This window comes from Plodia interpunctella, chromosome 18, assembly GCF_027563975.2.
Source record: "Plodia interpunctella isolate USDA-ARS_2022_Savannah chromosome 18, ilPloInte3.2, whole genome shotgun sequence".
In the NCBI taxonomy this organism is placed as follows: Eukaryota; Metazoa; Arthropoda; class Insecta; order Lepidoptera; family Pyralidae; genus Plodia; species Plodia interpunctella.
In genome coordinates, this window is record NC_071311.1 from 10001 (window position 1) to 24885 (window position 14885).

At 38.0% G+C, this 14885-nt stretch overlaps 2 protein-coding genes across 3 annotated transcripts in view; both read right to left on the reverse strand.

Annotated features, from left to right (window-relative positions):
- The window catches only part of LOC128677627 (zwei Ig domain protein zig-8-like), a 152579-nt gene that overhangs the window by 366 nt on the left and 137328 nt on the right, over window positions 1-14885 (reverse strand). For both annotated transcript variants that reach the window (XM_053758604.2, XM_053758603.2), the window contains 6 exons: window positions 13433-13613; window positions 12723-13072; window positions 12470-12553; window positions 5591-5725; window positions 5054-5267; window positions 1-4843 (listed from right to left, as the gene is read on the reverse strand). The exon at window positions 1-4843 is cut by the window's left edge and continues 366 nt beyond it. In XM_053758604.2, coding sequence (XP_053614579.1) covers window positions 4713-4843; window positions 5054-5267; window positions 5591-5725; window positions 12470-12553; window positions 12723-13072; window positions 13433-13526 — 1008 coding nt within the window. In that variant the 5' untranslated portion in view covers window positions 13527-13613 and the 3' untranslated portion in view covers window positions 1-4712. The remainder of the gene's footprint in view (window positions 4844-5053; window positions 5268-5590; window positions 5726-12469; window positions 12554-12722; window positions 13073-13432; window positions 13614-14885) is intronic.
- On the reverse strand, window positions 5739-12462 carry LOC128677626 (uncharacterized). Its single transcript, XM_053758602.1, has one exon. It carries the CDS (start codon window positions 11652-11654, stop codon window positions 6477-6479), a length of 5178 nt encoding a protein of 1725 aa, XP_053614577.1. The 5' UTR covers window positions 11655-12462; the 3' UTR covers window positions 5739-6476.

The following is a 14885-nucleotide window of genomic DNA, read 5'->3' on the forward strand; positions in this document are numbered from 1 at the left end:
TATGTTATAACTTACAATTTAAGAGAATCTATTATTTTACGTTTAAAAGAAACTTTGGAATTAGCAAAAGGGTCTACATCATCAAATTTCGAGTTAAATGTATGAGATAAACGTGCTGTAATCATATTTTTAGCATATTTAGTGCGACAAAATGGAACGTGGAATAAAGCTGTATGACGCGTGCGGGTCGTCGGGGTTCGATAGCGAATTTCGGAGACTAAGTCGGGACAGTCGAGCCCGCCATTTACTATGTCATACAAAAGACACATATCTGCAACTGTACGACGTTGTGCCAAGGTTAGCAGGTCATGAGCGAGGCAGCTGTCCTCATACGATTCTGATGGTCTGCGGGCCCGATAGTTAAGAAATTTAATGAATATTTTTTGGATACGTTCTAAATTATAAATGTGAGTGATGTAATTTGGTGACCATATAGGGCTAGCATATTCCAATGTACTTCTCACGTACGCGTAATAAATTATTTTAATAGATGTTAAATTAGAGAAGGACTTGCATATCCGCAGTATAAAGCCAAGATTCTTATAAGCTTTATTCTTGCAATACTGTATGTGTTCTGTTAATAGCATCTTATCATCAAAATGTACTCCCAAGTCCCGCACAAGCTTAGTCCTCTCTATAGCGGTACCGTCAAAAGTATAATTATAAATTATTGGATGTGGTTTTCGAGAAAAAGTAATACATTGGCATTTTTTTACATTAATGGTTAATTTGTTATTAGTGTAATATGTAAGAAGACAGTCCAGATCCCTTTGCATTTGTTGACAATTGGATTCCGAGGAAACTTTGCAAAAAATTTTTTTGTCATCAGCGTACATGAGATAGTTTGAATATTTAAAACAACTGCCTATATCGTACAAGTACGCGTTGTAAAAAAGCGGGCCCAAATGTGATCCCTGAGGAACTCCTGTAGGAACAGAAACGAAATCCGATCGATAACCACCGAGGACGACAGCCTGCGAACGATTTTCCAGATATGATTTCACCCACCGAAGTAAGCTACCATGAATTCCCAACCTATTTAATTTATCCAACAAGATGGAGTGATCTACGCGATCGAAAGCCTTCTCCATGTCAGTATAAATCACGTCAACCTGACCTCCGCCATCCATATTTTTAAGAACAAAATTTGTAAAGCACCCTAGGTTCGTAGTTGTCGATCTTCTTTTCACAAATCCGTGTTGTGCATTAGGTAATGCCTGTGATATTAATTGGTATATGGCATTGTATACGATCTTCTCAAGCATTTTAGCCAACGGGTTGAGAATAGATACAGCCCTGTAGTTTTCGATATCGGATCTAGAGCCCTTCTTGTGAATAGGTACGATGTGTGCCGACTTCCACATGGCGGGAAAAATTCCCTCGCTTAGTGAACGGTTAAAAATAATAGAGATTGGAAAAGCAAGTGATTCAACGCAGTGGCGCCAGAAAAAAGGAGGTATTCCGTCGCTTCCAGATCCTTTATTTATGTCTAGCTGTTGTAAAAGTTTTCTGACGGTATCAGTTGTCACATATACTTTGGATATTACACCATTACAGTCATGGTTCTCCGCAACTGGACTAGCACTGGTAGATGGCACACCAAAAACACTTTTAAAGAAGTCATTAAAAGCGTTACAAATATCTTTACCCACCGAATATTCAGTACCTCTCAAGCTAAGGGTTTTTGGATATGCAGAACAGCCGCGAATTGCCTTGGTATAAGACCAAAATAATTTAGGATTGGTTTTAATATTATTTTCACATCTAGACGTGTATATCTCAAAACACTGCTTCTGTACCTTGCGCTCACGATCACGCAATAAAGAAAATTCGTCGTAATCTAACCTGTTTCCATACTTTTTCCATCTAGAATGAGCTCTAGTTTTTTCTTTAATGATTTTAATCAACGCTGATGAATGCCAAATAGGATATGATCGTTTAGATCGTTTTATTAAGGGTACAAAGTTTATAATACAATTATTTAAAACACTGTAAAATTCGTCAACAGCTTCATCTAGAGGTTTATCGTGCAAAACGGAACTCCAATCTTTTTCAAGCAGGAATTTATTTATTGATTCGTAGTCGGCTTTCCTAAAATTACGACGTGGCACTGAAGCTTCCTTCAAGGGGCGCAACTTAAGGTCCAAAATATCCATGGTGTACGAAGGATGTGCCGAATCCTCTCTTACTAGTGGGTCAGAACTACGTGCAATTAATAATGGAAGATTAGAAAAAGCGAGATCAAGCGTATTACCAGCGACATTTTTTAAACAATTGTACTGTGTGAGGCCTAAGAATTGAAGTGTTTCAATAAGCTCAATACCAGCATTTTGTACCTCGACAGGTCCCTTTCGCAGATACGTCGGTTTACTGTCGTCCCATATAATAAAAGGTAGGTTAAAATCGCCTATCAGAAGAAAATTATCGTTGGGATAAGTTTCAATTTTATTTCTAGCACTTTGAGAAAATACTTCTATGTCAGACGGTAATCGATGTGATTCGGGAGGCATATATACAGCACATATATGTAGGTCCACTGGTGCGGAACACGCACGGGCCGGCACCGTCACCCACAGGAGCTCCGTGGCTGTGGCGGACGAAAACGCTTTGCGCGTAGCTCCCAGTGACCGCCGTGTTAAAATAAATACTCCGCCGCCTGTTTCCTTTTTAGTAATAGCTAAGTCACGATCAAAACGGAACACATCGTACCTATCATCGCAAAATTCGCCATCGAAAATCCCGTCGTGTAACCAAGACTCTGTTACTATTATTATATCGTAGTTATTGCAGAGAATATTATTTCTAAATTCTACCGTTTTAGTACGTAACCCACGGACGTTTTGATAAAAAATATTTACTGACTTACTAGACATTGTGAATTAATAATCTACGTAATGTATTATCAATGATTATAATATTTACCTGAAAATAATTACATATGCTTACACCAATTAATATACTATAGCGTCCGTGAGTGCTATATAATGATATAATTTTTAAGTTGACGTTATCTGATATTAATGAATAATGCGAAACAAAATAACAAAACTTTAAAAGTCGCAATGCCACAACACCATAACAAAAAAGTTTGTTGTAAAATATGGGGTATTCTAACAAAAATGCAATCATCAGTACACAGCGTGTATAGGCAAACGGTGAGTTAAAACGCACGAATGATACAGCAGATACACTATAATTGAGTGCATCCATTTCTGAATAACCGACGTTAGAGACGTAAATAGCAACAAAATATAATCTTAGATCCGTTATATGAATATAAATGCTATACATAATTTTCATGACATAAAAACATCTATTGCCGAAAAATAAAATATCCCTTATAATCATAAAAATAGTTCCATTTTTTATCAATGCAAAATAAACGTATATTATTTCAGTGACCCGAAGAAAAAATATTAATATTTTAAACATATACTTAATGTATAATTTTATAAAGATATGAAAACTAAGTTCATGCGTTGAGAGTCGCACCCTTGTTCCGCGTATGATATGCTTAGGTATGCCAGCGAGCCACACAAAGCTGAGATTAGTCAAAGAGTAACTTGCAAAAACAAGTATAGACATTACACTTCTCATATTATTACCATCAGCGATTACCTTTACTCTTTCAAAATTATTATTGAATATGAATTTTGTATAATTTTGATACACGAGTTTACAAATTAATACAATGAAAAAACATACTAAATTCAGGAAATTTTGGAGACATCCTTTTCCGTTCGTATTTGTATTGGGGGAGAACCATCTGCTTTCCTTACGTATATTCTTCCGTGTTTGATCCACACATACTGAAAATTCTTGAGTTTTGCAACTTCCCTGCATTTTTTTAATAGCTGTTTATTGTAGTATGTGAGGTGTTCATTGACGAAAACTGGTTTGGCACTCCCAGACATGTTCAAGTTCTTAGTGGTGAGGCGATTTCTCCGAACACCGGATAAGATGTTATCTTTTATGACACGTGACTTCATCCTTACAACTATATTCCTAGGACGTCCCTGCAGACGGACCCTAGGTGTTACCCGGTGTACTGTACATAGATACATCACAATGTTTCGTAATAGTTTGTTGTGACTCCTGAAACGTTAAAACGTTTTTCATACATTTCAACTTACGTTTAATATTATAAGGGAAGTGATAAATTTGAAGACATCGATTTAGTTTGGCATTAGAAATAGACAATGTTCTTTTCTGTCAAATAAAAAAAAACATGAACATATTTTTCCTGAAGTTTAATTAATTATAAAAATGTAGGTTATTATATGATATTTAATGCAAGGAGTCATGCGACTATTAAAACTTTGTCCGAAATTGTAGTTTTAAATTACCAATATTAGTCATGTTCTCATAATTTTATTTACATTAATATTATTAGGGTTCCAAGTCAGACTGGAACAACATGGTTTTTCTACAGTTAATACAAACAATATGTACAATAAAAATGTTCTCAACGTTAACACTCCACAAGTTCACCCGAGGACATTTATTACATACGATTTAGCGTCGACGTATTTTTAATAGTGCCGTAAATTTTTATATACAAGTAACGTAAATTCTTACATTCACTGATCACATTTAATTCTAAAAACCACTCATTCGGATTGTGCCCCCAGTGGAAATGCAGCCTCTTCGAGAAGCGTGTCTTATTATTCCACGTCACATAAGTATACGATTTGAGCACAGTTTTATTTGCATTAGCGACTTGGGTGTGGTCTGAGCAGCGTGACGAGCGCGGCGCCGAGCGCGACGACGAGCGGAGCCACGCGCGGGAACGCGCGCCCGCTCGCACTCGAGTTACGGCTCAGTGTGGCCGCCATCTTATCACCTGGAACAAACCAATGCTGGTGTGAATAAATTAAATGAATAAATTGCGCAAAGAGTCATAATATAAGTACATACAAAATATATAGTGTTAATCAGAAGGAAGATGGTAACGATAGAGTTTGGGTTCGATTCGATCTTATTGTCTGTATTTCCTCAGCATTAAAGCAACGTAACATTGTGTTAATTAACAATTAAGAAAATGATCACTGACTGCCCTCGGAGACGTATACGTAGATGTGCGCGGGCTCTGTGTTGGCGGCGGCGCAGGTGTAGTTGCCGGAGTGCGCAGGCGCGGCCGCGCGGATGCTCAGCGTGCTCTGCGTCTTGGGCCCCGGCTCCGTCACCACCGACACGCCGCGCGCCGCGTCGTAGTTGATCATGCGCGCGTTGTGGTACCAGAACACGTACTGCGGTGGCACCGGGCTCTGGAACATTCGTTAGCAAAACTATCATATCAGTTCAGTGCAATCAATCAAAAATAAAGACTTCCAAGTCTTCATTTTGACGAAAAAGAAGATGCATATTGAAGATGAAGATACTTAAGATTCTTCTATCGAAATTCAGTCTGTAAAATTATAACAATAATGTGTAAATTATGCTTTGGAATAAGGGATCTAGCAGGATATCTACATAATGACGTTCATATTACAATTCAATATGTATAGTCTGACAAAATTAGGACATAATTCACTGGTCTGGATCATGAAGAAATTTAAAAGAAATCGTGTGGTGAGAATCGGTTCTGTACCTTTTCTATGATGCAGACCAGGTTGAGCGCAGAACCGGCGTCGACGTGATGTTCGTCCGCGCCGAGGATAAAAGCCTCGGGCACCGCGATGTGCAGGTGCACCAGCCGCGACAGCGTGCCCGCACCCGTCGACACCTGACACACATTGCATTACTGATAACACCCACTTAAAGCTTACTACTGCTGGATATTGCACTCTCCCATATAAAAACATGATCTTATACGCATTTGTTGATTAGGTAAGTATACAAAATTGCAATATATATCAGTATATATATTGCAATTTTGTATACTTGCAATTTTGTTGTTTTGTTGAAATTTGTTTCAATGCCATGAATTTGCTTAGCTCTACAAAAATATGAATGCGTTAATATCCCAAATTAGGAATATGGCCATTGAACAATCGGCTGATTGTCAAAAATACACGTGAGGTCCAACAGAAATATAAACTTCAGAATTGTGACAACCGTGTAATGATCAAAAAGTTAAGCCAAAAAAACTTTACATATTTTGAAGCACTATATAATTTCATGAGCGACACACGATAGCGCGTTCTAAAACTGGATATCGCCATCTAGTGACACACATATTCAGCTTAAATATTGGCGTTTAAACATTCCGCCCACCATGGACAGAATGTCCATAATTAAAATAACTCAAAATTATGATACCACCCACCATGAAATGAGTATGGATAAACAAAGTGGACTGTAATCTAATCACAATCACATGGTGAGTGAAAATTATTACAACTTACTTAAAAAAGATAACAACATCAATTGCTATAACTAAATAATGACTTTTTAATAAGTCATTTTACTCACTGAAACATAAACAAAACATAACAATGAACACTAATTCACAACTAAATAATAAAAAAAACCTCTTATTCTGTGACAGGAAGAACACAAAGCTTACTAACTGCCCTTTTTATAACAGAATCCTTACATTTAATATTTACTACACGTGTAATACCGTCCATTCCCGGAAATTTCTGCACAATCAAGCCAAATAACCATTTTCCCGGTGGCAAACCGTCTTCTTTGACAAGAACTATATCACCTATATTAGGTTCTGGCTTTTGATAAGCCCAACGATACCTATTCAGAAATTGTATTAAATATTCCTGGGACCATCTTCTCCAAAAGTCTTGCACCATACGTTGTGTGAATTGCCATCTTTTAAGACTACTAATATTCGATTGTTCATAATTCACATCAGGCACAAGTAACAACGGTTCTCCAACCAAGAAATGACCAGGAGTAAGAGGAAACGGATCATGAGGATTGGTACTTAATTGCGAAATTGGTCTTGAATTGAGACACGCTTCAATCTGAGTGAGGACTGTGCTCAACTCTTCATAAGTAAGAGTAGACTGTCCGATCACTCTTTTTAAATGATATTTAGTAGATTTTATCCCTGCTTCCCACAACCCTCCAAAATTAGGAGCCCGTGGGGGAATCAGATGAAATTTTGTATTATCATTTGCTAAAGCCTCACCTACTTCATTTATAAAATTAGACTTCTCGCTTAAAAACAACACCTGTAATTCTTTAGCAGCACCTATGAAATTCGTGCCATTATCGCTATATAAATCAGCACAATAGCCACGTCTAGCAACAAAACGTCTGAAAGCTGCTAAAAATCCGCTACTTGTCATATCACTTACTGCTTCTAGGTGCACTGCGCGTGTAGCCATACATACAAACAAACACACGTAACCCTTATACGACTTATTTCCTCTTCCCTTGGACACACGAATATTTATAGGACCAGCATAATCTACACCAGTTCTATAAAAAGGTCTACACATCTCCACTCTTGCATTTGGCAACTGCCCCATAAGTTGATCTCGTGTGCTCGCTGCATAACGTATACACGTGACACATTTTCTAATAAATGCCTTGACATTATTTTTTGCATTTAATATCCAATATCGAGACCTTAGATAATTAAGAGTGAGCTGCGGTCCACCATGCATCGTTTTTTCATGAGCATCCGCAATAATCAAAGAAGAGAAATGGGATTTATCAGGTAAAATAATTGGATGCTTAGCAGATACATTTAATTGAGCTCTTTCTAAGCGTCCACCAACTCTTAAAATTCCAGTGTCATCTAGAAACGGGTTCAAAACAGTAAGTTTACTTTTTTTATTTACAAATCCTATTTTTCTCAAATCCTTTAATTCTGTCTTGAAACCTTCACCTTGCACTATTTTTATGCATATATTTAATGACTCTCTCAATTCGTCACTTGTTAACCATTTTTCAGTAACACTTCTTATTTTACGAAATCGTCTACAGTAACTTATTACTCTGACTAACCTTCTTAAAGACGAAAACTTGTTAATAATGTTACTTTCAACTTTATTAATTTCTTCTCCTATATTAACTTCAACATGACAGACCTTTTTTTCTATATCTGTATCAAATGTTTCATCTACATTTTTACTAATAACACGCTTTTCTTTCAGCCAACATGGACCAGTAAACCACATCGTAGCATTCTTCATTTCTGAAGGTTTAACGCCGCGTGATGCAATATCAGCGGGATTCTCAAGAGATTTTACATGAATCCATTGCTTTCTATCCATAGTTGATAAAATTTCAGAAACACGGTTTGCAATAAATGTTTTCCATTTACCGGGATAAGAACCTAACCATGCTAGAACCACAGTAGAATCCGTGTATGCATAAATATTTTCCTTGCGTATATCCAAAACTGTCGAAACTTCTTGCAATAGTCTAGACAGCAGAACAGCTCCACATAATTCTAACCGAGGAATACAAACCTGTTTGATTGGAGCAACCTTGGTTTTGGATGTTATTAAATGAACTGCTACATTGCCTTCTTTATCGACTGCACGCATATAAACTACAGCTGCATAAGCCTCATTTGAAGCATCACAAAACCCATGAAGCTCTCGTTGTTTATCACTACGATAAGTATTCATCCATCTGGGTATTGTAACATCTTGCAGCAATAAAAGTTCGTTACGATATGAAATCCATTCTTTTAATAGATTTTCAGGCAATAAATCATCCCAACCAATCCCTGATATCCATAATTTTTGTATGAATATTTTAGTAACAATAATTGCAGGTGCCAACCAACCCAATGGATCAAATAGCTTAGCAATCTCTGATATAACCTTGCGTTTAGTGATAGATACGTCAGAAAATGGAATCTTTACAGAATATTCGAAATTATCAGATTCTTGATTCCATCTGAGACCTAATATTTTGATAACAGCATCAACTTTTAAATTGATCTTTTCATTTAATTGCTTTTCATTTATAGTTTCCATCAATTTTTTACTGTTACTCGTCCATTTTTGGAGCTCAAACCCAGCCCTGCATAACAATTCTTTAATTTCTTTATATAACTTTTCTCCTTCTTCTATATTTTCGCAACCAGACAACAAGTCATCCATATAAAAATCATCCAACACCTTTTGATAAGTGTTCGGAAAATGTTCTGCTTCATCCTTAGCAGCTTGTTGTAAAGCTCGCACAGCTAAATAAGGAGCTGATGCAGTTCCAAACGTAACCCTTAAATTGCGTAAATGTTTCACATTATCTTCCGGATTTTCACGCCAAACAATGCACTGAAAATTTGCATCTTTTTCAGTAACTTTGATCTGTCTGTACATTTTTACAATATCAGAGCAAAGACAAATTGGATGCATACGCCAACGCATAATAATATGACGTAAGTCCGGTTGTAATTTTGGACCTATCATCAACTCACTATTCAGAGACACTCCATTTTTTCCAGGGCACGAAGCATCAAAAACAACTCTTACTTTTGTTGTTGTCTTATCTTCTCTCACCACCGCATGATGAGGCAAATACACAAATGTTGGTTTTATATCAAGATCAGGAATTATCTCCATGTGACCTAACTCAACATATTCATTAATTACATTTGTATATTGTTTTTTCAATTCAAGATTTCTTGATAATCTTTTTTCAAGATATTCAAATCTTTTTAAAGCAATAGCCAATGTATTACCATATTGACATTGCGGATCTTCACTCCGAAAAGGGAGCTTGACGACATATCTTCCTTCAGAATCTCTTGTTGTCGTGCTTATGAATATCTTTTCACACTTCTGTTCTTCATCTGACCATTTTCTTTCTTCACTCAATGTTGGTTCTTCTTCCAGTTCCCAAAATTTTTGCAATAGACTATTTTCTCCTACTGCATGCATGCATCGAACAGTAGTATGAAAACTTTTAGTATTTCCATAACCCGTTGTTGACACCTTTCCAGATAAAATCCATCCCAATTTAGTATTTTGGGCTACTGGCATCTCTGGGCCACTCCTAATAAAGCCTTCTTCTATAATTTGACAGTATACTTCTGCTCCTAAAAGTATATCAACTTTATTAGGTGTGTTGAAAGTTGGGTCTGCCAATTTTAACACTGGCATGTTTGACCACCCCTGCACTGCAATTTCCTTGTCAGGCAGCAATGTGGTGATACTTTTCAGTACATGGGCCTTAACTTGCATCACAAAACTAGGGTTTATCAGTGATTGAATTTTAAAATAGACGACATATTTTGACGTCACCATAGAATCTTGGTCACCTCCTAAACCCGACACGTAACTCTTGCATTGCTTCTTCGACAAACCAAGTAGCTGTACAGCTGCCTCAGTTATGAACGAAGATTGAGAACCTTGGTCTAAAAGAGACCGTAAAGTTACGCATATGCCTGATTGTGATATAGCTCTTACCAAAGCCGTCGCTAGTAAAACGTGACTTTGGGCATTAATATGACAAGAAATAATATTTTTACACGGTTCATCTGGTTTTTCTTTTTCTTTATTTAATTCTGAAGAATTTCCTTCACTTGGTACCTGACATACATTACTCGCTGTTGACGGTGTATTCCGAATGTGAAGCAACGAGTGATGTTTTCGATGGCAAATTCTACACTTAGATGGTGCGCGACATGTATACACAGTGTGATTTTGTCCAAAACAGTTGAAACATAATTTCTGAGATTGAACGAAATTACGGCGTGCATCTGTATCTTCCTTGCTAAATTTCTTACAATTCAACAACTTATGATTCTCGGTGCAGAACGGGCACTCAACCGATTCAGTTACATGTAAAACCCTAGCCTTTACAATGTTTTTGGAAGATTTATTATCAAAAAACTCCAACGATCTAAATCTTTGTTGCAAAAAATCTGCAAACTGTTTGTAGGTTGGTAAATCATCCTGAGACTCACTGACTTTAGTCTCCCACATTTTACGCGACTCATTATCCAGCTTCAAACTTAAAATATATATTACGATCAAGTCCCACGCATCAGTTGATAGCCCTAAATTTTTAAGAGCGTTAATACACTCGTTGCTGGTATCCAATAACTCTTTTAATGCAGTTGCAGATTCAGTGAATATAGTTCTTTGACTCATAAACCTCTTTAAAACTGTATTAGCAATGTATCTTTTATTATTGTATCTATTATTCAATAGATTCCAGCAAACCTCGTAATTGTCGCTAGTGATTGAGACATGTCGCAATAGTTGGTCGGCTTCACCAGACAAATAAGTTTTTAAGTAATGTAATTTTTGTACATTATCTAATGATTTGTTAGTATGCACGAGTGACATAAATAAATCTCTAAAACTTGTCCACTCGGCGTAACTACCAGAAAATGTGGGAATTGTAATTCTAGGTAATTTCACATTACAATTAAACTGTTGCTTGGAGTTAGCATTGGAGTTACTGTAGTTAGCATCAGAAATGGTAGGCGCAAGAAGTTGTATTTGGTTCAATTTATCTTTGAGTTCAGCTTTATAATCGAAATACAGCTCTTCGGTTATTTCATACACATTGCATTCATCATATTTTTCTAACTCCTTGCTATTATAATCACTTATAAGTTTACTGTGATTTTCCGAAAATATACACCACTGCGACTCCAACGCTTCGAGTCTAGCTTCTAAATAACCCGCGGTTAAACGCTCCTTTGGCGACTTTTTAAAGTTAACAAAAGCCTTATTGATAGCTTTATTTGCGTTAATTTGAAGTTTAATTAAAGACTCCATGGTGTATAGGTTCAGTTACAACACAACAGAAAAATAAAAAAATACAAGTTGAAAATAAATTGAGAGAAAAATTTTCTAAGTCGAAGAACAAATCGTAAAATTTTGCAAGTGTGTAGAACCTTGTCGTACTAAAACCTGAAGGGAATTGGGCATGGATTCCTCGTAGGTTCACTTTTCTTACAATTACTCTAAGTCTATAACTACAGTAAATTTTCAAAGTCCAAATCTTCTTGTATTTAAGGTTCAATTTTGCTACCACTGAATCGGAAGGTATGAAAGTACTCACAGATGCACATGCCACTCACTCACACGTTGTATCTTCGGTCTCCCTCGTTCGTTGTCACAGCTTGTAGTTATGGAGCGCGCGTATAGTTGTCACTGGTCTCAGCAGGTATCTACTATATTTTAGGCGCGATCTATGAACTTTTGAAACCGTAACTTGAAGTTTGGTATGATACAAGTAGTTACAGCCAGAACAAGTGGACGCACAGTGTTCGCCCTTGACAGCAAACTACTGCCCATGGGTGCGAACGAGAAAGCCTTACTGCAGCACAAACCATCAAGCCATCCGGCTCGAAGGATCATGAACAATCGGCTGATTGTCAAAAATACACGTGAGGTCCAACAGAAATATAAACTTCAGAATTGTGACAACCGTGTAATGATCAAAAAGTTAAGCCAAAAAAACTTTACATATTTTGAAGCACTATATAATTTCATGAGCGACACACGATAGCGCGTTCTAAAACTGGATATCGCCATCTAGTGACACACATATTCAGCTTAAATATTGGCGTTTAAACAGCCATACTTACTTGACATTCGTAAGTACCATTGTCTCTCTTTTGTACGTATTTAATTTGTAAAATCCAGTCATCAGATCCCTCGCTATGTAGCACCTGTAAACAAACAATTAAGTTCTCATGCAGTATTGACATCATTTTGTTATTTGTATGAAAAAAAAATATAATTTATCATAAAAATACCAAACTAATTCTTGAAAAAGTTTTACAAAATACCTTAAATTATTTCTATTGAGCAGTTTGATATAAATATGCGGTAGTTGACCTGAAAGCGCTCGTCGTTGGTGTACATGAGTACGCCGGAGCTGATGATATGCCAGTCGCGGCGGCGCACCCATGACACGCCGCGCTCGCCGAGGTTGCGCACGGGGCAGTGCAGGAAGGCGAGCGCGCCCAGCTGCGCGACCACGTCCTCCTGCGTGTTGTTGATGCTGGGCTCGCGCAGCGCGTGCAGCGCGTCCAGCGACCCGTACCACAGCTCGCGCCACGCCGGCACGCCCGCCACCTCCGCCAGCTCCAGCGGGTCCAACCCCGCTCCCGCCTCCACCACGATCCCACCCTCCGTGCCTTCCGTGTGACCCTCGTCTACGGATACTATACCGCGTGCTCGACGCTCTGACAAAATAATACACAAACATTTATTGCCGATCTTATTGAATTTTAATGCGTGGCACCAGTTAACCATTGAGGACCTCATTCGAAGCCGATCCTGGGTGTACCATCAGATCAGGTATTTGACGGGACGTAGATACATTTCAACTCAGTAGGATATCACCAGCAACTGGCGATCCTCAAAGATTGAGTAAAATATTTTATATCACACGAAACGAAAATTTTGTTATGACAACATCACGTCCACTAATATGGTATAAAACAAAGTCGTCGTCTGTTCCTAAGCTTTCTTCTTTTCAATCATGCAACTAATTTTGATGCAGTTTTGCAACAATGTACATGGTACTACGTAGAAGTACTTACGATAATGTCTCAGCGGGGGTTGCGTGGGCGCACTGGCCGCGGCCGCCAACGCGGCGAGCAGTGTCACGCCCAGGAGCGGCCGCGCCATCGCCATCACACTCTCTACGCTCCGCCGCCCGCCAATCGCGCTCGCTGTGATCACCAGTGCGCCTTGCGCGGTCGTACAAACTCCTCCATCCTTCTGAAATTTGTGAAAGAGCTCCAATCAATTGACACTTGCATTATAAAGACAAAGTGTTTGTAAATTTTCGTGGGGCAAAATTTTGGAACAACACTACGGATTTTTAATATTAAGATATAAGATTTTATTCTGATATTTCCATGGGAAGCAGCTAATACTTAAAGCAAATATTTGAGCATATAGGTATTTATAATATATCTATAAAAAGTAGTTTTCGAATGGAAAATAATAATATAACTATCAATATTTTCCATTTTGACGTGGACAAGGATGGTTCCATAAAGAACATTTCGCAGGTTTGTTTCGTCGTAAAATATGAGTTAAATGTGAGAAGCAACTTGTAGGCCTTGTCCCAATCCGCGGCCGGCCATTTAGGACTGTTAGCTATTGTAAGACCGATATAAAGGGTTATCGTGACTGCGGGGTCGTGTCACGCGAGCCGGGGGTGAGGGGCAGTGCGCGGGGCAGGGAGGGATGTGGGAGTCGACGGCTTGTGTGATTGATCACCGCCGCACAGATTGATGTGTTTTTTACGAGGCTCTCTGGAGTCACTGTACAGCCTTTAAACATCATAATCGTATTCCTCGTGTGCCTTTCAATATATTTTAGGAAAGCGTTTGTAGTAAATTATACTTCACACCAATATATAACTTGAAATGTTAGGTAAGAGAAAGAAGAAGAAAACTGACAATGCGTTATCTAAATTTTGAAAATTGCATCTCTAGGGCGTGATGTGTCCCTTACATTATTTTTGAAGAGAGAGCCATAAGATGTTTAATTTACGTTTGTGATTAGTAAAAAACGGGACGTAATACGTCGGGGAAAATAGGACGGCACGCGTTGCAGAAAGCGGGAGGGGGAGACGTAGCGGAAAACAGGGGGAGGCAAGAGTTGTGGGAAACGGAGCGAGACACATTGCGGAAAACGTGATGAGACAATATGTAGAAAACGGTACGGGATCCCACAAGGAAGCAAGAGGGATTGGCAAGGGACAAGACACGTAGCGGGATACAGGAAATTGAACTAAAGATGATAAAAAATACGAATTTGAATCATATAATATTTACAAGTCTTATAGAATACGCGATAAAAGAATGGCCGAGATTTTACTATGAAATTCACGGGGGCGAAGCCGCGGGTAAAAGCTAGTATACTATATAAGATTATGGGAGAAATCATTCTTCTTTAACAGGTAAAAAGTTTTATAACCTACTAATCACTAAACTGAGATTCTATTCAGTGATCCATAGTTAATAAACCATTTTTGGGAAA

Coding starts and splice junctions, on each gene's coding strand:
- LOC128677626 (XM_053758602.1), bottom strand. CDS start 11,654: ATGGAGTCTTTAATTAAACTTCAAATTAACGCAAATAAAGCTATCAAT.